This window comes from Brienomyrus brachyistius, chromosome 22 (assembly GCF_023856365.1).
Source record: "Brienomyrus brachyistius isolate T26 chromosome 22, BBRACH_0.4, whole genome shotgun sequence".
NCBI classification, from domain to species: Eukaryota; Metazoa; Chordata; class Actinopteri; order Osteoglossiformes; family Mormyridae; genus Brienomyrus; species Brienomyrus brachyistius.
Genome location: NC_064554.1, coordinates 5,797,120 through 5,817,179, shown reverse-complemented (window position 1 = coordinate 5,817,179; position 20,060 = coordinate 5,797,120). Strand labels below are relative to the sequence as shown.

General features: G+C 45.9%; 2 protein-coding genes and 1 long non-coding RNA gene across 17 annotated transcripts; 1 reads left to right on the top strand and 2 right to left on the bottom strand.

The window, feature by feature from the left end:
• Positions 1–5,210: 5,210 nt before the first annotated feature.
• LOC125718037 (uncharacterized) lies at positions 5,211–6,147 on the top strand. The gene is made up of 2 exons (XR_007384742.1): positions 5,211–5,283; positions 5,762–6,147. It is a non-coding gene; the product is annotated as an uncharacterized LOC125718037 (long non-coding RNA).
• Positions 6,148–8,799: 2,652 nt separating this feature from the next.
• tspan4b (tetraspanin 4b) lies at positions 8,800–13,397 on the bottom strand. 5 transcript variants are annotated; one of them, XM_048991329.1, is made up of 10 exons: positions 13,281–13,397; positions 12,830–12,910; positions 12,631–12,706; positions 12,180–12,249; positions 10,632–10,823; positions 10,394–10,468; positions 10,160–10,255; positions 9,980–10,078; positions 9,812–9,895; positions 8,800–9,249 (listed from the first exon to the last, which is right to left on the bottom strand). In XM_048991329.1, the coding sequence occupies exons 4-10, from the start codon at positions 12,246–12,248 to the stop codon at positions 9,181–9,183; spliced, it is 684 nt and encodes a 227-aa protein (XP_048847286.1). In that variant the 5' UTR covers position 12,249; positions 12,631–12,706; positions 12,830–12,910; positions 13,281–13,397; the 3' UTR covers positions 8,800–9,180. The 5 variants fall into 5 exon arrangements, with proteins under 5 accessions (XP_048847286.1, XP_048847283.1, XP_048847285.1 ...); XM_048991326.1 differs by lacking the exon at positions 12,631–12,706 and having other exon boundaries at positions 13,281–13,396; XM_048991328.1 differs by lacking the exon at positions 13,281–13,397 and having other exon boundaries at positions 12,830–13,202.
• Positions 13,398–13,872: 475 nt separating this feature from the next.
• On the bottom strand, positions 13,873–19,252 carry si:ch73-248e21.5 (uncharacterized). 11 transcript variants are annotated; one of them, XM_048991321.1, is made up of 5 exons: positions 19,165–19,244; positions 16,558–18,913; positions 15,227–15,733; positions 15,131–15,178; positions 13,873–15,034 (listed from the first exon to the last, which is right to left on the bottom strand). In XM_048991321.1, the coding sequence occupies exons 3-5, from the start codon at positions 15,705–15,707 to the stop codon at positions 14,370–14,372; spliced, it is 1,194 nt and encodes a 397-aa protein (XP_048847278.1). In that variant the 5' UTR covers positions 15,708–15,733; positions 16,558–18,913; positions 19,165–19,244; the 3' UTR covers positions 13,873–14,369. The 11 variants fall into 11 exon arrangements, with proteins under 11 accessions (XP_048847278.1, XP_048847275.1, XP_048847281.1 ...); XM_048991318.1 differs by having other exon boundaries at positions 13,873–15,178; positions 15,227–15,274; positions 15,323–15,733; XM_048991324.1 differs by having other exon boundaries at positions 13,873–15,178; positions 15,227–15,307; positions 15,404–15,733.
• Positions 19,253–20,060: the final 808 nt, after the last annotated feature.

Below are 20,060 nucleotides of genomic sequence, written 5' to 3'. Positions count from 1 at the left end.
AGCTGATCCAGTGGTCAAGCTTAGTTACGTCAAGCCCTGCCTTAACTGGTAAATGGGCTTTGTGTTAAGCACATATTTAACACCACTGGGATCGCCAGCCCAGACATCTTCTTAATGGACTCTGTATAAGGGCATTCGTTGTATTTTCCCTTCTTCTTCTTCTTCTTCTTCTTCTTCTTCTTCTTCTTCTTCTTCTTCTTCCAGTTAGGCATGTTTGTTCCTGCTGTAGGACTCTGGCATCCCCCATCACCCCACTAAAGCCTTTGCTGGATCTACTAATGGTGATTTCCGATTGGACAAGCCGCTTGTGACTTGCTGCTGGTAACCAGCTGCCTGTATACATGCAAAAGGCCACTAAAGGGCGCTGTCATATGTAATGACTCTACTGTCTGTAATAGAAACTAAGCCATTGTTATTATGAGCAGTTTGTTGTGATCACTACAGTCAGTGTGTGTCACTGTACCGCCACCGTTATGGTGTGAATCTCAGCTTTTAGTGCAGAGAAAACCCACCAGTATTGGGTTGGACCCCCTTTTGCCTTCAGAACAGCCTTAATTCATGATGGCATACAATCCAGATGTGTGTGAAACATTCTCAGACTTTGGTGCATGTTAATAAGATTGCAGATTTCTCGGCTGCACATTCATGATGTAGTTCTCCCGTTCCGCCACATCCCATAGGTGCTCTATTGGATTAAGATCTGCTGACCGTGGAGGCAAATTAAGTTCAGTGAACTCACGGTCATGTTCAAGAAACCAGTCTGAAATGAATGAGCTTTGTGACATGGTGCATTATCCTGCTGGATTTAGCCATTAGAAGCTGGTTATAAAGGGATGGACATGGTCAGCAACAATACTGAGGTAGGCTGTGGCTTTTAAGTGATGCTCCCTGCGTACTATGGGGCCTAAAGGGTGGCAAGAAAATATCCCCCACAGCATTACAACACCACACTTTCATGTTTATGCCAAATTGTGACTCTACTATCTAAAATTTTTCCAATTTTCCATTGTCCAATTTCGGTGAGCCTGTGCCCGCTGTTTTGTGTCCTTAGCTGACCGTAGCAGCTCCCGGCTTGGCAATCTGCTGATGTAACCCATCTGCTTCAAGGTTTGTCGTGTGTTCAGAGATGCTCTTCTGCATACCTTGGTTGTAACGAGCCTCTGGAACTCTGTCAGTTTGATCCTGTCTGGCCGTTCTTCTCTGACCTCTGCCATCAACAAGGTATTTTCACCCAGAGAATCACCGCTCACTGGATGCCTTTTCTGTTTGGCCCATTCTCTGTAAATCCTAGAGATTTTTGCACGTGAAACTCTCATAGCAGCCCATCTGACACCAACAGCCATGCCACATTCAAAGTCACTTAAATGGTCTTTCTTCCCCATCCTGATGTTTGATGTGAACATTAACTGGAGCTCCTGACCTGTATCTGCACGATTTTATACATTGTGCTGCTGATATGTAATTGGTTGACAAGATATTTGCTTCAAAGAGCAATTGAACAAGCGTACCTAATAAAGTGGCCAGTGAGAATATGTTTAAACTGTAAGGAGAGTTTTTTAATGATCATATTTCTCAGCTAAAGGCCATGAGCAGAAATGCTTATTTAGGTACCACTGCTTTTAATAATAAACATCGATCGTTTATGGTGTAGTGCCCTCTTGTGGTCACTCTTAGGATTGACTCATCTGTGTTCCAACTTTAATCTTTCCTAGGCTAATTGTATTATTACAGTTAGTGTGATGCAATCTCACCCCGACCATGTACGAGATAAGAGGGAAGATGGATGGATGTTATGTAAAGTGTTATTAGAGTTATGGGTTTTCCAAAGGGAATGTAGTCATGTTTTAAGGAGATATTTCTGCAGAATTTGTTTGAAATGTTTCTCTTGAAATGAAGGTAGCCTTTCTCTGTTTAATTGTTTGCCTTGCTGTCATCACACAGTCCAGACTGACATTTGTCTGGCACAGTCTCAGTCGTTTAATTGTCGCTTAGCACATCTTTGATGTCAGGAGTGAAGTGGATTGTTAGTCTTGATGATGCTGATTTGTCTCTCCTCGTTTGGTTACATTTAATTAGTGTCTGTATATTTCTCCTCTTGTCTCCCAATCCTCTGATCTCCTCTCTGTCTGCCATCTGCATCTCTCTCACTTTTCAGACATTAACCACTCAGTTTGCTCTTACTCCTGCATGCTGTCCTCGTCCCTAGCAGCACCTCTGTCTGGAAACTTTGTGCTACACCCTCCCCTTATTTGCCTCAACCTACTTCAGTTAATTCTAATACAGATGAGTGACTTCCTCCGTGTGTATTGTCCTGCCGGGATGTGACTTCCTGTGTGTGTGTTAGCCTGCCGGGATGTGACTTCCTGTGTACCTTGGGATGTGTATGTCCTTTTTCAGTTTAGCAGTACCCACACACTAACCTCTCTGTGTTCTCTCAGGTCTGTCCCTTTCTGGTCTGGTCTTCTGTAGGGTGTCGGTCCCATGAAGGCTTCTGAGTGTGACCCGAGAGTGTCAGCTCTGAGAGTGTCAGCTCAGAGGGTGCTTTTCCAGCACTCTAGGTACCAATAAAAAGTACCAAAAGTACAGTACTTAACAGTGTTGGTTCTCCTCTGGCATCAAAAATGGTACCACTGCCTAAAGACATCATAACATGAGGTGCGGTATTTTGTCCTAAATTCAAAAAATATAACTATATCTATATAATACCGACATTGCATGTTATGTTTATGCAGATCTCACATCGCAAGAACCATGATAGTCAGCTGGGTTGAGATTTTTTGAGACCTTCAAAACTTGTTAAGCTTTGGAATTTTGATGATTGTTCCTTTTAAAAATTATGTAGTATATGCTTAAAAAATCAGCTTAACCTTTACCTCCAAGCCAATCATAATCATTTTCATCCTTGCTGTTTAAAATCACTCCTTGACGGGTTTGTGAGAAATGTATTTATTTTGAACTCCTTTTTTGCTTTATAAATATAAATATTACCCCAAAAAAATCACATAGCGCCATTTGAATGTTTTCCAATATTGTGCAGTCCTAGTATATTATAGCAAATACCTTTTTATTTCTTGTCTTGCCATCCAGATCTTTTTCTGGTTCTTCTGACCAGTTCGCATTTGAAATTTGAGTCACTAAATTTCTCCACCCATACATTATTATTACTTTTTTTAATGTAAGTATTATTTATACTTGTTTTTGGATTTCGATACACTGTTTGTATAATCAATGGTCAATGAACGTGTAAGTCCCACCCCAAAGTACCAAAAAAAGTGCTCTAGTTGATTTGGTACTTGAGAAAATCTGAACAAAAAGTGCCATACCAAAAGTACCGTACCAGGACCAGTACAGTGGAAACGTGCCTGCTCCAGTTCTGGACTGGCCTGCAATAGGAGTGTGGCAGGTCTGCAAGTTCAGAGGCTCCCTGAGCGGGTACTGAAACCCCCCACAAGCCCTTTCATGGACAGGGACCAATGACAACATGTATGTCCGTGTGCAATGGGAGTCATATCATTATCTAATGGCTACAAAACCCTTTTTGGGTTTGAAATAAATCCTCCACAAAAAAATCCACCAATGGGAACTACACTGATGACAACCATATGTGCAGTGCTAACCACTGAGAATTGAACATGATGATTAAACAGGCAACGACAGTCAAAGCTTGATAAACCATTGACGGCTACAGAGAAACATTGTCAATGATTGATAAACTTGACGGCTGATTTTGTTTCTGTGTTTTCTGTGTCGGCTGAGTGCTGCTGAACTTCTTCGTTTTCTGCGATTGTATCTCTCTGCTCCTAATGAGCCGCTCAGCTGCGTTGGGCCTCAGTTTCAATGTCTGTGTATCTGCATATGTTTCATCGTGTGCTGTCCAGTGGCATTTTAATCATTATTAAAAGCTGTGAGTGGAAACTACGTAAGCATTTTCGGATGATGGTATCCGTGCATCGCGCGTTTACATTCATAAACAGATGCCGGTACGAGGGAGTGTTGGGTGTTCACTGCCCGTCAGTCTGCCGCTGTCTCCGAACCGAGGCATTTCCTGCATACGTGCCTGTGGATTTCCTGTTTTTGTTGCTTCATTTATGAAAAACACACATATGCACACACACCCATTTCATTCGTCACAATGGAGTTTTACTAAAAATGAAAAAGCAAATGGCCACACTTTTACTATGAAGGACACCTGCTCTACTGATGCAGAATTCAGTCCGTCCCTTCATGGCCGAATGAACACCTGGGACGTTATCCCTGAACCTCTATTTGTTCTCTCCATGTCACCTTCTTTAGTGCACAAACATGAGTAAAGTCTCTCAGACCACATGCCCCCCCACCCCACCCCCACATTTCTTGATACTCTTAATACACATAGCCCGATACAGTGCAGCAAAGTACAGTATGTAATATAGTACGAAAGGCAGGGCCTGTCTATAGTCATAAGCTTAATAACAATTCAAAGAGATTGCTGGGTGGTGAATCGACTGGGACTGGGGGTGATTATCTGGGCTCATAAGGAGGGTGTTGGAGCCGCTTGGTTTATGCCGAAGTCACGTCTGCTTTGCTTAATCAGATGGGCTGCAGTTCAGTTTTCCGGTCCTTCTGAGGACATCTCTCTCCCATTCCCTCTATCTCCCATCTGTTTCTATCCAGACAGGAAGGTCCTCCTTTTCCTCTGAATGATTTTATACTTTAACAAACTGATGCATTGCTGTACTGATGTAACTTTACACGCAATCTCCATTGTTGGTTCAGCATACGTGACTGCCTCCGGTGGGTTTCATAGAAGTCAACCCTTTCCGATACTTTTGGTTGAAACAGACATCCTGGATACGGCAGTTTTGCTACCTTAATCTGGTACCTGCCAGCCTGCAAGTTCAATTTTATTTATTTTTATATGGTACGTTTCAGTCACCCCAAGGCATTTAGCAAAGTCGTGTTATGAGGTTCGTCTGTTTTGTACTTAACAGTGAAGAATCCATGGTTTTAAATATTTCTATCCAGCAGGTGAATTTCAGGACAGATTTTCTTGACCCCAGTGCAAACTTCCTGCTCACTGCCCCCCAAGACTCTGTTTCTGTCTCTCTCTCTCTCTCTCTCTCTCTCTCTCTCTTTCTCTCTTTTCTCTACAGACTTCCTGTGACAGAGGAAGTGCCACTGCCCTCAGCCTCCTTCCCCATTGGTTGCCTGAACCGGCGATGATTTGGAGAGATAGAAGCAGAGGAATGTAGACAGTGGGGATGAGAGAGCGGCAGGCGACGGTGGAGAAGAAACATGCAAGAGGTAGGAGTCCACACAGCAGGGTGGCCAGACAGGAGAACAAGAGATGTGGAGAGAAGGAGGTGGAGACCCAGACTGGGAGCAGGAATGTCTTAGTAAATGTCTGCAGGAGGAAATGAGGCAGTAGAAGGATGAACAGAAGTAAAGTCAGCAAGAGACAGACATGCAGAGGACATTTGGACAGACATCAGACAGTCACACAGGCAGAGAAGACATGGAGAGGACAGGCAGAGGTCGGGCAGAGGACAAGTAGAGAGGAAGACAGGCAAACAGGCAGAGGACAGGTAGACAGGTAGAGAACAGGCAGAAGACAAGCTGAGAGGACATGCTGAAGATGAGCAGAGCATGCTTCTGCCAGCACCGACTGAGGCAGGACGTACTCATGATGGAAGATGCAACAGCAGATCTATTTGTCGGTATGTGGTGTGGTTGAAAGCAGTCTGTTTTCTCTTTGTCCCGTCTCTCCCAATCCTTGTACCAGTGTCTGGTGTCCAGGTGACGCTGGCAGGGGTTTGGGGGGACGGAGCAAAGTGCCGAACTTCCTGACCAATAGGACGGGGAGCTTTCACTCACCATGATCAGCATCATCATTTTTGTAAATGTGTGTCTGCATTTGTTCTTGCTTGCTTGAATTCGCTGCCATACCGCTTCAAACTTTTTTGCAGATGTGTGTGTTTTATATTCGACACGTCCCCATGAGACAAATGTACCTTTTTCAACTTCTTCAAAAAATGCAAAACACCATTTTTTGATGCACATTTTTATATGATGTTATATGAGTTATTTGGCATCATGTCCAGTTCACCTTGGTGTTACACATTAATTTTTATGTGTATTGTTTGTAGAAAATAAATTCCATGTGTAGAACATACTGTGTTCCTGATGCTTTCTTGCCATATGATAAATCAGCTGCTGTCAGGAAGACTTGCCTCCCATGTTTACGTCCCGTTCACTCCATGCCTTTCCCTGAGCTTCAACTACATTTATCCACTTCTGTCTTTCCAGAATCATAGCCGGCTGAGACAGCCAATGGGGAAGGAGCCGGTAGGGAGAGGCACTTCCCCTGTGACGGGATACTTGAAGTGAAAAGAAATAATGAGAGAGAGACAGAGAGAGAGAGTTTGGGGGGGGGGGGGCAGCGGTCTGCACTGGGGTGAAGAAAAACTTGATACAGTTTAGGTGAAGAAGGGTAGCCTCAGACACTTGATCCCGTTAATGCGATAACTGAGAATATTTTCTGGATCTTTTTTAAATTTCATAGGGCTTTGGATAAAAGGTCTGGAACTGATTTTATTTTTAGGTGGCTATGTGGTAGCAAAGGATAAAAAAACAGCTGTAGATGACACTTGAGATGATCTTTTGAACACAATAACTCTAAATGAATGTACCTGATGGATTTTTTTTTCAGATTTCATAGGAATATCGTAGCGGTGATGATGTGGGGTCTGTTGTATTTTGAGTCAAATTTCACGGAAACTGAAGCAGTGTCACTTAATGGTGGCAGATGAAAAGACGGCCAAAGATCTGGCAAACCTGATCACATTAAGACAAGTCAAAGAAAGTTCGACTGTTAATTAAAATTTCTTTTTGGAGAGATGGGGAGAGTATGTAGGGAGAGTTAGACATTGTAGAGGTTGGGTTGGTGTGGGAGGGGTAGGGGTTAGATGGGGGGGCATCTAAGGCCATTCCTGCAGGATCTAGTTTTTCGTTTGGAAACTGATATAAACTATTGTACTTAATTAATTAACTAACTGTAACCACCACTTTACTTAAGCCCACATTAAATACCAGCTAATTACTTTTTATACCTAAGTATTGTTAATATCAGATACGTTAAAAGTTTTACTCAAGTGGTATTGTAATGGGTAATGTGTACCAAAGTAATTTTCCTAGTATGGTATCTTGACTTTTACTCAACTATGATTCTCAGGTACTCTATCCATCTTTGCTTTGGTCGCACTTGTCCACACTTAGTGCTGTGACAGGATGCACCTCCCACTTTGGGCCATTGTGACCATCAGCGTGTATAAAAGGATTAACAGCCATCGACTACCTGCTTGTGTAATGAGTCATATTCTGGGGGTTATGGCTACTGAGATCCATTACAGTACAGAAGCACTCTTCAGAGTGATGGCACTCCTGGAATCACACCTCAAACTGGATACTAAGTACTTACTGCAGGTTAAAATCTCTTCATATGGAACAACGGCTGATAAATATCTCCCTGCTTGACACACATTCCATCGCTCTCTGGTTGAAGAGGTCCTCTGTGGCAAAGCAGGCTGACATACCCTACATTATCCATCCATCCATTTTCCAAACCACTTATCCTACTGGGTCGCGGGGGATCCGGAGCCTATCCCGGAAGCAATGGGCACAAGGCAGGAAACAACCCAGGATGGGGGGCCGGCCTATCGCAGGGCACACTCACACAACATTCACCCACACATGCACTCCTACGGGCAATTTAGCGAGTCCAATCAGCCTCAGCATGTCTTTGGACTGTGGGGGGAAACCGGAGAACCTGGAGGAAACCCCACGACGACATGGGGAGAACATGCAAACTCCACACACATGTAACCCAGGCAGAGACCCGAACTTGGGACCCAGAGGTGTGAGGCAACAGTGCTAACCACTGCACCACCATGCCGCCCCCCACCCTACATTATGACTACAGTAAATGGGTTCAAAGACAGACCCGCTGTAGCAGAGTATGCTAACATGCTCTTCATCATGATGACAGTAACAGGTTCTGGAAGAGGCCCTCTGTAACGGTGCATGCTAACATGTTCTTCATCATGACTGCAATAAGCAAATTGAAGTTGGTCTTCCAAGGCATATATGTTCTTCGCCATTACTATGGTGAGTGGGTTCAAGGAGCAGTTCTCTAAGGTGGGGTGTACTAACACACTCTTCGTCATGGCTACAGTAAACAGGTGCTTACTGTAGCCATGATGTGTGGTCCTCTGTAGCGTATATTAACATGCTTGCTTCTTCTTGCAGATCCAGTCTAGTCCTGTTTTGTTTTTCCTTTTTTGTGCATGACATGCACCTGCTTGCTTATGTTCTCAGCAGACTGCAGGGATGCCATCGCTGTAGCGCAGCCACAGGAGCTCAGAGGATGGTAGAACATGCACAGCACTGGCGGTGACCTCTGCCTCTGTTTTGGAGAGACGCGGGTTTTCCCTGACATTTCTGTCCTTAGATCTGTTTGAGCAGTGTGTGTGCGGCAGGAGAGGGAGCATGAAGCTCATAGCATATTTCAGGCATGAGATATGAGCCGTAAACACCAAGTGGGGACTGATCCTGAGAATAGAACCAGGCATTCAGCAGCATTGAGTTTCATGTGGCCTGGTGGTGGGCGCTATGTGTGATCTGCCCTCCAATGTGAGCTCACTGTCGCCCATCCCTCTTTGCCCGGGGTACACAATTACATGCTACACGCCATTTCGAGACCCATCAGTTGCAGACTGTCCGTCTTTGGGCTGAGTGAGGAAATCAAGCTCTGGTGGCACCGCATTTAAAGCAATTTGTTGTACTGTTATTTACTAACTTCCATCTCAAGAACCACAAACACACAGCATGTATTTACAGTGTGTGATTAACAAGCACACGTATATAACAAAACTAGCTTTGCGAGTAATAGATCATTTTATCGTGGCTAAGGTTGCTAAGAGCTAAGAGAATAGTTTCTATGGGAACGAAACGTAATAGGTTTTCTCAAAATATAAAAGGAAAAATGAGCATTGAAGGGATATTGAGGATGTGCCGATAAATGGCCAGTTTAAAGGCAGTGTGAGGGTGAGGCAAGCGCGCCCCACCCAGTGTCCATCAGCATCTGCTTCTCATGGGAGTCTCACACGATCCATTTGCGTTCGTTCTTCTCGCTGGGCTCCTCCGTCAGTACATGTATTTTTCGACGCGGAGTATCTGGCAGTACATGACCAGGGAGAATCCCAGAGCCAGAACCTGCGAGGAGGGAAGCCATGCGGATACTGAGCGTTCCACTGAGGTTTCGTCACCAAGCACTACCTTAGAACCTTCAGTAAAAGGGCTTTTATTCCACGGGCCAGTAGAGCACCCAGGGAAAAAAATGCACTGTAAAAATTTACAGTAAAACTGTGGACTTTAGAGTTAAACCTTAATTATTCATAGTTCTACTACAAAGTTTACAAAGGCCTATCCCGGAAGTTATGGGCACGAGGCAGGGAACAACCCAGGATGGGGGGCCAGCCCATCGCAGGGCACACTGCTAAACGTCACAGTCAGAAAGTTTACACTTTACAGTATCTTACAGTAGAACCATCAAAAAATTCATGGTTGAACTGGAAAGGTGTATAGTAAAACTGTCAAAAACTGCCGAAAAGTTCACAGTCCATTTTTTTCTGGGGCAGTTTTGAAGTGAAACTGCATGTCTGCAGCATTAACCCGTTTAATGTCAAACGCCCCAGTTAATGTTACTTCTTTTGTGTCTGTAAGTTACTTTGATGAAGAGTGAGGAAGCTGTTTGAACACGGCTTCACGCCGCTACCTGGATAACGCTAATGCAGATTCCAAAGACCAGGATGGACGTGTTGTTCTTGAAGAGCCAGTCCCTGGCTTTCTGGTAGCAGCCCTGGGGGCAGAAGCGGCAGGTTGCTCAGAAAACACTCTAATGAGGCATGTGCTCCCCCCTGCCTGCGAGAGGCGCTCTGCTCACCTCAGTCCAGCATGGCCCGGCACTGCAGCAGGAATCCGGTGTTGAGTTGCTGGTGATGTTCTGCCAGTCATTGCTGCTGTTCACACCGCAGCACTTCAGCTAGAGGGGAGCAGAGCGACCTGTTAGACTAGCCCGCTGCCCCCATGTCCCCCCCTTATTCACCCCCCCCCCCATGCTCACCATGTACTGCATTTTGTCCCAGGCCATCTTGAGCTGCTCATCTGTGTTATATGTTTTCATTCCATCCTTCAGTTCTTTCTGAGCCTTTTCATCCAGCTGTGGAGGGAGTGGCATTAAAGGTCAGGCAGTGTGGGGGATAAGTTACTTGTGAACATGCATACAGATATAGATCTATCCTCTGTAGGCAGGATATTGGGGACATTTTTTCCGGGATACCTTGGAGGTGGGGCTCACCTGCTCACGGAATATATGTAGGATGAGTACCAAGATTATTTCCGTTATGACAACCAGGAGCAGAATGATGAAGAACTGGGAGAGGGCAGAAAGGTCTTGGTCAGGCAAGCGACCATGGACTATCTGAGCGGCACGTCCACACGTCTCTCTGCCTGTTTTTGTGCCGCTGGTTGCATCACTTCCTGCTTTTCATCAGTGATGTGACCCTTGCTATTGCTGTCAGGCCATGCCCTCCTACCGTCATCAGCAAACAGCGTTGCTCCTTCAGGGCTCCCAGGCAGCCCAGGAACCCCGTCACCATGGTTACACCACCGGCCACCAGCAGTAGATTAGCGGCTGTGAGGGAGGGGAAGGAGACGGGCAGGGAGAAGAACTCGGCCTGCGTGAAGGACAGCCACACCCCCACTCCAAACAGGCCACACCCCCCGAGCTGCACGTGTCCACACAGAAACATAGCTTCAGACAACAGGGGCCTGTACTACAAAGCAGGGTTACTGGCTTATCGGGGTAACTTGTCAGATTTAAGGTAGTCTGGGCAAAAAGTAAGTGAACGAATATCCATTTAAACTGTGGTACCTTAAATCCGACAAGTTACCCTGATAAGCAGTAACCCCGCTTTGTAGTACAGGCCACAGGGCACTAACATAATAATAATAATCCATCCATCCATTTTCCAAACCGCTTACCCTACTGGGTTGCGGGGGGTCCCGAGCCTATCCCGGAAGCAATGGGCACAAGGCAGGGAACAACCCAGGATGAGGGGCCAGCCCATCGCAGGGCACACTCACACACCATTCACTCTGACATGCACACCAATGGGCAATTTAGCAACTCCAATTAGCCTCAGCATGTTTTTGGACTGTGGGGGGAAACCGGAGTACCCGGAGGACTGTGCGGAGTTTGCATGTTCTTCCCATGTTGTTGTGGGGTTTCCGCCGGGTACTCCGGTTTCCCCCTACAGACCAAAAACATGGATGGATTATTATCTTAAAGACCTTGCCCTTCACCTGACACAGGTGACAGCCATGAGAATTATTATTATTGTTATTATTAGTATTATTACTATTATTATCAGTGATGGAAAAAGTGTTCAGATTTCAAATTTAAGTAACAGTACAAATGTTATTCAATTATGCTACCTTTAAAAGTACTTAAGTAAGAAGTGTGACACATTTAAATCTATTGATCTTGCAAAATGCAATGTATCATTTAGGTTCACTCAGGACAGGCTTGAATATAGTATTGTGAGCCACATATATTGTGAGTCAAAACTGAGTCATATATTTTCTTTTTGTTCAGAAGAAGCGGTGTAGCTTGCAGAGCGAGCATGCAGATTAGCAGAATGACATTTATTCTGTGGAAAAGCAAAGCTTAATCTACAGGCCAGATTTAATAATGAGTTATAAACATTTCGTGGGCCGGTAGTTTGAGACCTTCTGGAAAGGGGCGAATGAGCCAAATCAAACCTTCCACTAGTGAAACTGGCCGATTCCGTTCAGTAGTAACTCTAGTACTCATTACTTTGATCATTAATTGACTATAAATATCCGACGCAATTTCGTTATGTTAACTTTCATATTGTGCATCTCTACATATTGTTTCTTCCTTCTCCAAAAAGACAATATACACAGCATAATAATAATAAGAAAGAAAGAAAGAAAGAAAGAATTAACCTACTTAAGTACAGTAACAAAGCATTTGTCACTTCATAATAATAGGACAGGTTCTGACTGTGACAGGGAAGGAGACATTAAAAACCCAGCTGCAGACATGAAACGGTGCTGACCCAAAAGATGAGGTTGAAGATGAACATGAGGTACTTCACGAAGCAGAAGCAATGTCCCGGAATCGCCATCCTGGACAGGAGAGAGAGGCGTGTGTCACGGTGAAGCCTCCTGTCACTCTCACGGCACACAGCATCACACAGAGGTCCTCCAGGAAAGCGCTGAAGCTTCTAAATCGTTTATTGTTACATGCAAAGGAAGTCGAACAGGACGTGTCCACCCTGAAGGCGAAACCGAGCATGGTGGCAATACACAGCCTTAGTACGCCATACACATGTTTCTGCACTACGTTTGTACCCACTTCATGCTCCCTAAATGTCCCTCTGGCAGTGGAACACGAACATCCCCACTGCATAGCCATCCCTGTCCATGGGGGATGCTTCTATATGCGAATCTCAAACAGTATGGTAGCTCATGTCTGAACACAGGTCTCTTTAGGTTGCTTAACTTAACTGTATTAGTTCATCTCAGTCATCAGAAAGAATGCGTGTCCAAACGAGGTATGTGGAGACCTCCTGCATCTCAGCATCTGCATATGAAGACTGTGAGCGTAATTCAAGCCCAGAACGGCTGGCAGGCCAGTCAGAAAACCCCCCTCCCCCCGGCCCCCCTCATCTACGTCGTTTGCGCGTCCAAATGTCTGATTTCATACCTGCTGTGTAGATGCTCTCCTCACTGCACGGGATGATGACTGAAAGTATCTCTGGTCAGTTCGGTTCCGCTCTTTGGACTCCTGTGCACAGATAGTCCCCTGAGATTTTAAACACTCGCTCCTCTGTTTATAAATTATTTTAATAGCCCATATAATCGCTGTGTAGTTGCCCTGCCTTGCATTCCCGACTTTACAGGATCACTTATTGGGGTTGCTGTCCTGTTCTCTCCTTCCTTTCTGTGTCATTCCCTGGTAACTTTCCTGTTCCCAGTGAACCTCCCTCTTTCCCTCTTCTCCTCAATAAGTTCCAGATGTGTGTGCGTTCTTTCTCCCCCTTACTTCCCCTCTCTCCCTCCATCTCTCTCTCTATCTCTCTCTCTCTCTCTCTCTCTCATCCCCCTCCCATATTCATTCTTCCTGAATCCCTTGTTCAGCCCCTTTCTCCTGTTACCTTATCTCTCTTCTTCTTATAAACACTTTGGTTAGTTTATTTGCCAAATACTCCACTTTTCCAGCAGATTTTTGGGTAGCCCCTCCTGCCTGTCGCCTGCCCTCCCCCACCCTCCTGACTCTGTCCCTTCCAGCGTATCTCCTCCCCCATTGCTTCCTGTCCTTCTCAGCCAAATGGAGGCTTTCCGGACAGAGACCAGAGGATTGTGTTTATGTTGCATTTTTGTTGAGGTTTTTCTCTGTTTGAGAAGTTCATGAAACCAGCATTAATTACAAATTATCACTACATGCCTGTCATAGACAGATTCATATCTTTTTTTTCCCATTTCTTTACTGTGTAGTTCATGTCATTGTTTAAATTGCTAAAACTAATGAATAAATACTTAATGCCCTCTGGCATGTTCAGAAATAACAGAACCGGCTGGACAACAGTACAGCCTCGCTCACAATCCAGCATGCCGAGTGTGTCGCCCTCTACTGGATGACGTCCATCTAGGCTCCGTACTGTGTGCCACGTACGAGCCCAGACAATAATGCAACTAATAATGTCATGTAGTGTAGTGAAGAACAGAACAAAACCATCACCTTTGAGATATCATTAAAAATAACAGTGTTTATTGCCATTTGAATGTGACATTTGGGTAGATTTCGCTTGTATTTATGTGACAAGAAGCAGGTGGGGGGGGGGGGGGGGGTCACAAAAAAAAGTCATGATAGTTGGATGCAAAGCAAAAAACAGATAATACATGATTATTCCACAGAGGACTGCAGCTGTCCCACCTGTGCCATGGGGAACAGACAAGGAAGAAATCGAGACAGATATTTGATCTAAAAAAAGGAGTAGGTGGGTGTCATCGCTGCCAACAACATATCAGTATATAACGCGTCATCCTCCCCCCTCCTCCCAAAGACAATAGGTATTGCTCAAACAATGAAGCTGGAAATCACTCAACATCATACAGGGCATGGAAGGCCTGGCATCCTCTCCATCACTCACTCAGACAGTGGCAGACAGGCAGATGGCAGATCCACCATTTTTCTTGGCTGTGTTGGCACTGGAGGAGTGCATCAGCAGACGTTCCTCGTCGTGCTAGTTTGGGTCCTCGTCGATGAACAGCAAGGCCTCCATTTCATTCCACCTTCGCTCTTCCTTCGTCCCAGCTGCGCCCACTCCCGAGTCTTTGGGGATGAATGAGACCAACACGAGTCCCGGGCTGCCAAACTCATCCCTAACTGTCTCCTCCCGGCTTCTATCCTCCCCTCCATCAGCTCTGTCACCCCCACAAACGTCCCACTCCCCATCACTCTTCCTTTTTGACTTGCCGGTGGTGCTGACGCCCCACAAGACACAGGCAATAGTGGCAATGCCGGCCATCAGAATGAGCACGATGACAATGGTCTTCCACTGCATGCCAGTGTTATTGACACCGACTTTGGCTTCTAAGGGGACAATGTTCTGCGAAGTAGACTTGGGTACCGTCTGGGTCATAGTAGCCTTGAAGGAGGAGGTTTCCAGGGTAGAACTTTCTGGAAGAAGCACAGGACGTAATGTGGAAGGTTTTCCTATGATGGTCAGAGTATTGCCTTGGGGACTAGTTTTTCCCAGAATGGTTTCTGCAGTAGTCTGGGCAGTTGGGGTGCTAGATATTTCTGAAATAAGCTCTGTGGTTGGTTGGGTAATTGGGACAGTAGACAATTCTGGAACATGTTCTGTGATAGGCTGAGCAATTGGAGTAGTAGATGATTCTGGAACAGGTTCAGTAGTAGGCTGAATGGTTGGAGAAGTAGATGATTCAGGATCAGATTCTGTGGTCGGCTGGATAGTTGGAGCAGCAGATGATTCTGGAAGAGATTCTGCGGTAGGTTGGATGGTGGGAGCAGTAGATGATTCTGGAACAGGTTCTGTGGTAGGCTGGACAATTGCAGTAGTAGGTGATTCTGGAAGAGATTCTGCGGTAGGTTGGATGGTGGGAGCAGTAGATGATTCTGGAACAGGTTCTGTGGTAGGCTGGACAATTGCAGTAGTAGGTGATTCTGGAAGAGATTCTGCGGTAGGTTGGATGGTGGGAGCAGTAGATGATTCTGGAACAGTTTCTGTGGTAGGCTGGACAATTGCAGTAGTAGGTGATTCTGGAACAGATTCTGCGGTAGGTTGGATGGTTGGAGCAGTAGATGATTCAAGGAATTGCTCGGAAGTAGATGATTCTGGACCAGGTTCTGTGAGTGATTCGACAGCTTTGCTAATAAGTGTTACCGAAGCAAACTGTGTGGAAGGTTCAGGAGCCCTGGAAATGCTATGAAGCTGTTTAGGAGCATCAGTTGTGGGGCGTGGTGAAGAATCCGAATTAGTTGTGAGGGATTGTTGGGTATGGAAAGCAGGGAAGCAGAGCAGCAATGAAGTAATAAACAGAGGCTGTAAGAGTGACATCCTAAAGATGATGTAGAAATCCAGGCCTACAATGATGGTAAACAGCAATGTTAATTAGTTTATGGACAAAGTAGACAAAAAAAATTGTCTATACTGCAGATTCAAATGCAATCTTGCTACAGTCTAAAGTGAGTCATTTTTGGAACGCCTGGGGTGGGGTGTTAACGGTGCTATTGATAAGTACAGTTGAGTTACAATAGCAACCAGCTCTCTCAGGCTGCTACTAGGGCCGTGGTGTTTTGCAGACCCTGCCCTTGTTTCTGACACACCTCAGCTAGAAGGAACTAGCTCTCTCTTCCTCATTTGAGATCTTTCTCCACTCTCAGAATCAAAGTAATTGAGAAATAGCGAGAGCTCATCAGGACCGTGATTAAGACAGCTGTGCTTTCTCAACAAATTGCAATCCAAACTCTAAGTGAACTACCTAGCGGAATGTGCCTTTTGTCTTACAAAAAGACAAAATTGACTGTCACAGTAACATGTCAGACAAACAATGGATGTCTTTTCTTAAGTAGCCTTTAAATTCATATAAGCAATTCATTAGAGACTACAATACTCCAGAGCAATTATCGACGAAAACGATACAACTAGTATGTATGTAGCATACTAGTTGTATCATGTTAGTCGATATGGCCTGGAGTAGTGTGGTCTCTCATGAAACAAAAAGCCATTGAACAGATGACCAACCCAGTGTTTCCTTTGGAGCCTGAGTATAGTGGCCCTTATGACCCTGCAACTTAGTAGTTTCTACACACTCAGGTGTATTCAACAAGTTAGTTACATTCAAGGCCTTATATTCATCTCTGAATAAGCATCCCCCACTATTTGAAAAGAACTGAATGACTCTTACCTTCAAGCCGTCACCAGAAAAATCTACAAAATAAAAACAGAGAATATTGAAGTTCCTTTGGTGAGACACGGCCCCGGTGGACAAATTTTAGAAATTCCCCTTCTTATGCTGTCCTGGCGCTTTTTAGCATATCTGTGCCTCAGTCTGTCGCTTCAATACTTGCAAGCTGGAGATAAAACCCTTTGCTGTGTTTGCGAGAAGGGCGCCTGCAGGTCAAAGTCAGGGGTGCCTGCTTTTACTTACGGCTCTTACCACATCATCACCTTCCGCTTTCCCTTGGGTGGAGATCATGTACATGCACATCCTTGGGTGTGTGTGTGTGTGTGTGTGTGTGTCAGTTTGGCACCTATTCCAATATTTCACACCGGAATGTAATGTATGTGCAGATCTGTCTCTATATTTCAGGGTGGCAGCACCTTAGCCCCCTTCCCCCATCCACTTCCCCACCCTGTGCATGTGAGTTTTATCTCCCCAGGCTGTGCTGGTTCCCGGCTTAGTTATTTGACTTTATTATTTTTGTTTGCAGGACGTGGGTGCAGTGATGTGTATGTAATGCCTGCTGGTGCTCAAACTCAGACACATAAGCACTGCTGTCCAGACCTTAAGCTTGACCCCTTCGTCTGTGTCGTCAGTGTCTCGGGTTGCAGCTACGCCTAACCCTAACCCCACCGCTAGGGATGGGATGCACACCATATTGTTTCCCCCGTTTGGTGGCAGGACATCGGCGCTCAGGCTATCCTGAGCTAAGTCACCATGCCCGAAAAACTTAATGGTTTCAAAGGGCTAACTGTCTTTTTAACCATTAATCGCCATTGACCAGTTTCTGCTGAGCCATCAGATTAACAGTTGAACACAAGTTTTATTTTTGATAATACTGACAATTGAATGATCAAACGGGGGGGAATCTACCACAATCCCTTGTTCACAGTTCATCGCACTGCTTATTCCATCTCATTCTCCCTCTGTCCGCCCAAAACTCCTGCAGGTCCTCTGGTGTGATTCTAGGCCTCTCCCAGACCTCCCCCGCCTGCCTCCTCTTCTGTCTCTCATCGTCTCTGTCCTTCCTGCGCACTCCCTCTCTGCTTCGGGGCGATGTGGAGGAGCCATTAGTGTACCAGCGCTCCACTCTCTCCTCTATCGAGGCCCTAGGCTGGGTCCAGAGAACCCCCACCCCACACTCCTCAGTCCCACACTGCGACCGCCTTGGTGTCTTTCTACTCCGGAGGAAGGAAAGGCGCACCCACAGGAACACAGTAAGCCCGAAGAAGACCGAAGCAATCATACTCAGCACCCACAGCATGATGAGGCAGCCCAGCTTAGTGGATCGAGGTGAAGACAATGTTCTCCCTGCTTCACTTTGGCATGCAGACTGGTTTCCATGTGTGACTGCGCTGCTGGTTATTAGTCCACTGTCTGTCGTGCTTCCTCCAGGAGAGCTTGCTTGTGTGACTGTGTGGGCATTTGTGTTCACATCAGTCTGTGACTTTGTCCCCCTGTTGATGCTTGTGTTTAGTCTCTTACTGGGGGCTTCAGTGCCGCTGCTGTATCCATCAGAATTGGCTCTGTGTTCATTGATTGGTGTCCCTGCTGACTCGCTGTATACAGTGCTGGGCTCCGTTAGCCTGTCATCATCTGCTTGGTTCCTGTTTGTTCTAGCCTGGGCGTTCCCTAATGCTGTGCCATAGGTGTTGTCTTCTGGTGTTGATCCAGCTCTCCAAACCTCCTGGGAGCTTGTTTGTGTGACTGTGTGGGCATTTGTGTTCACATCAGTCTGTGACTTTGTCCCCCTGTTGATGCTTGTGTTTGGTCTCTTACTGGGGGCTTCAGTGCTGCTGCTGTATCCATCAGAATTGGCTCTGTGTTCATTGATTGGCGTCCCTGCTGACTCGCTGAATACAGTGCTGGGCTCCGTTAGCCTGTCATCATCTGCTTGGTTCCTGTTTGTTCCAGTCTGGGCGTTCCCTGATGCTGTGCTGTAGCTGTTGTCTTCTGGCGTTGATCCAATGCTCCAGACCCCCGTGGAGCTCCTCGGGGTTCTATCTGCTGTTGTGAGTCTGTTTTCCACTCCCGTTTCACGTCTCCACCCCGAGGATGAGCGGCCTGAGTCTGACGTCGGTGTCCATGTTGGTGTGGAGTTTCTGATCCCGGGTGTAGCAGTCTCTGCCAGCGCCCGGGTGCTGACTGTCGTCACATGATGTCGCAGACTGTCTGTCTGATTGACTGCCGTAAGCTCGGTGGCAGGTGGGGTTTTATGTCGGTTGTGAGGCTGAGATAACGTGAAGTCGGAGACAGATGCAGAAAAAGCAAAGAGATAAGACAGAGAGAGAAAAACAGACACTGGTGACTGCTTCATTATCTGAGAGAGGGAGAGAGAACGGGATGAAAGTTAGTACAGTTATAATGTATTGTACTGACGACGGCAGCCTCTCACTACATGTCTGTTGTTTCATTTCTGGTATTCACTTGCCACTTCCGTGTGAATGATAGCTGTTTACTCAAATAAAGTATTTCTTGCTCAAGTGAAAACGGTATTTCCGTGTCGAAATATTGCACCAAACTGGCATCTTGTCATCGTCTATAGATAAATAAAACAGAAAACATACCTACCCGGCTCTTTAGTGCTCTGTCTTCCTCTTTCTCCATCATTTCCTTGTTTGCTTCTAAAAAAATACCCTGTGCCTTCTGGGAAACCACTACCCCCGCCTCCCCCCCCCCCCCCCCCCAAGAAACTGGGTATTGACGGTGTGCAAAAAGAAGGTTTAAATATCACAACAGAACACAGAGGCGCGTCCGTATGAGGCAGGATGTGGCCACCGCTCTCCGAGAATAAGTAAATCATCCTGTTCAGTAATTTCAGTTTCAAAATCCACCAAAGGAAAACATATTCATGACCGAGCCAAACAACTGACAGCCAAAATTATAGTAGATAAGATAACTTTATCAATGCCAACGGGAAATTCTGTCCAGTAGCACTCTAGGTAATTGAAGAGCATACAAACACACATGTAGTGCAAAATAAGATAAGACAGTACACACAGTACATCCATCCATCCATTTTCCAAACCGCTTATCCTACTGGGTCACAGGGGGTCCGGAGCCTATCCTGGAAGCAATGGGCCTGAGGCAGGGAACAACCCAGGATGGGGGGCCGGCCCATCGCAGGGCACACTCACACACCATTCACTCACGCATGCACACCTATGGGCAATTTAGCAACTCCAATTAGCCTCAGCATGTTTTTGGACTGTGGGGGGAAACCGGAGGAAACCCCACAATGACATGGGGAGAACATGCAAACTCCACACACATGTGACCCAGGGGGAGACTCGAACCCGGGTCCCAGAGGTGTGAGGCAACAGTGCTAACCACTGCACCACCATGCCGCCCCAAGCAGATAGATATAAATACAAAATAAATTAACAGAAGGCTGGGGGGAACGGGGCTGTTCTCACAGCCATTAAGCACTTTTATAACGTGGGCTTTGTAGAGAGAGGTTTGTGTGT

Bases quoted from the DNA above. Each gene is read 5' to 3' on its own strand.
- tspan4b (XM_048991329.1), bottom strand. From the start codon at position 12,248: ATGGCGATTCCGGGACATTGCTTCTGCTTCGTGAAGTACCTCATGTTC. The intron at 10,256-10,393 runs GTGAGCCCCACC...CTCCCTCCACAG, and splicing joins TACATATATTCCGTGAGCAG to CTGGATGAAAAGGCTCAGAA. The intron at 9,896-9,979 runs GTGAGCAGAGCG...TTCTGCCCCCAG, and splicing joins CCGGGCCATGCTGGACTGAG to GGCTGCTACCAGAAAGCCAG.
- si:ch73-248e21.5 (XM_048991313.1), bottom strand. From the start codon at position 19,203: ATGATGGAGAAAGAGGAAGACAGAGCACTAAAGAGCCGG. The intron at 18,914-19,164 runs GTAGGTATGTTT...TCCCTCTCTCAG, and splicing joins ACAGAGCACTAAAGAGCCGG to ATAATGAAGCAGTCACCAGT.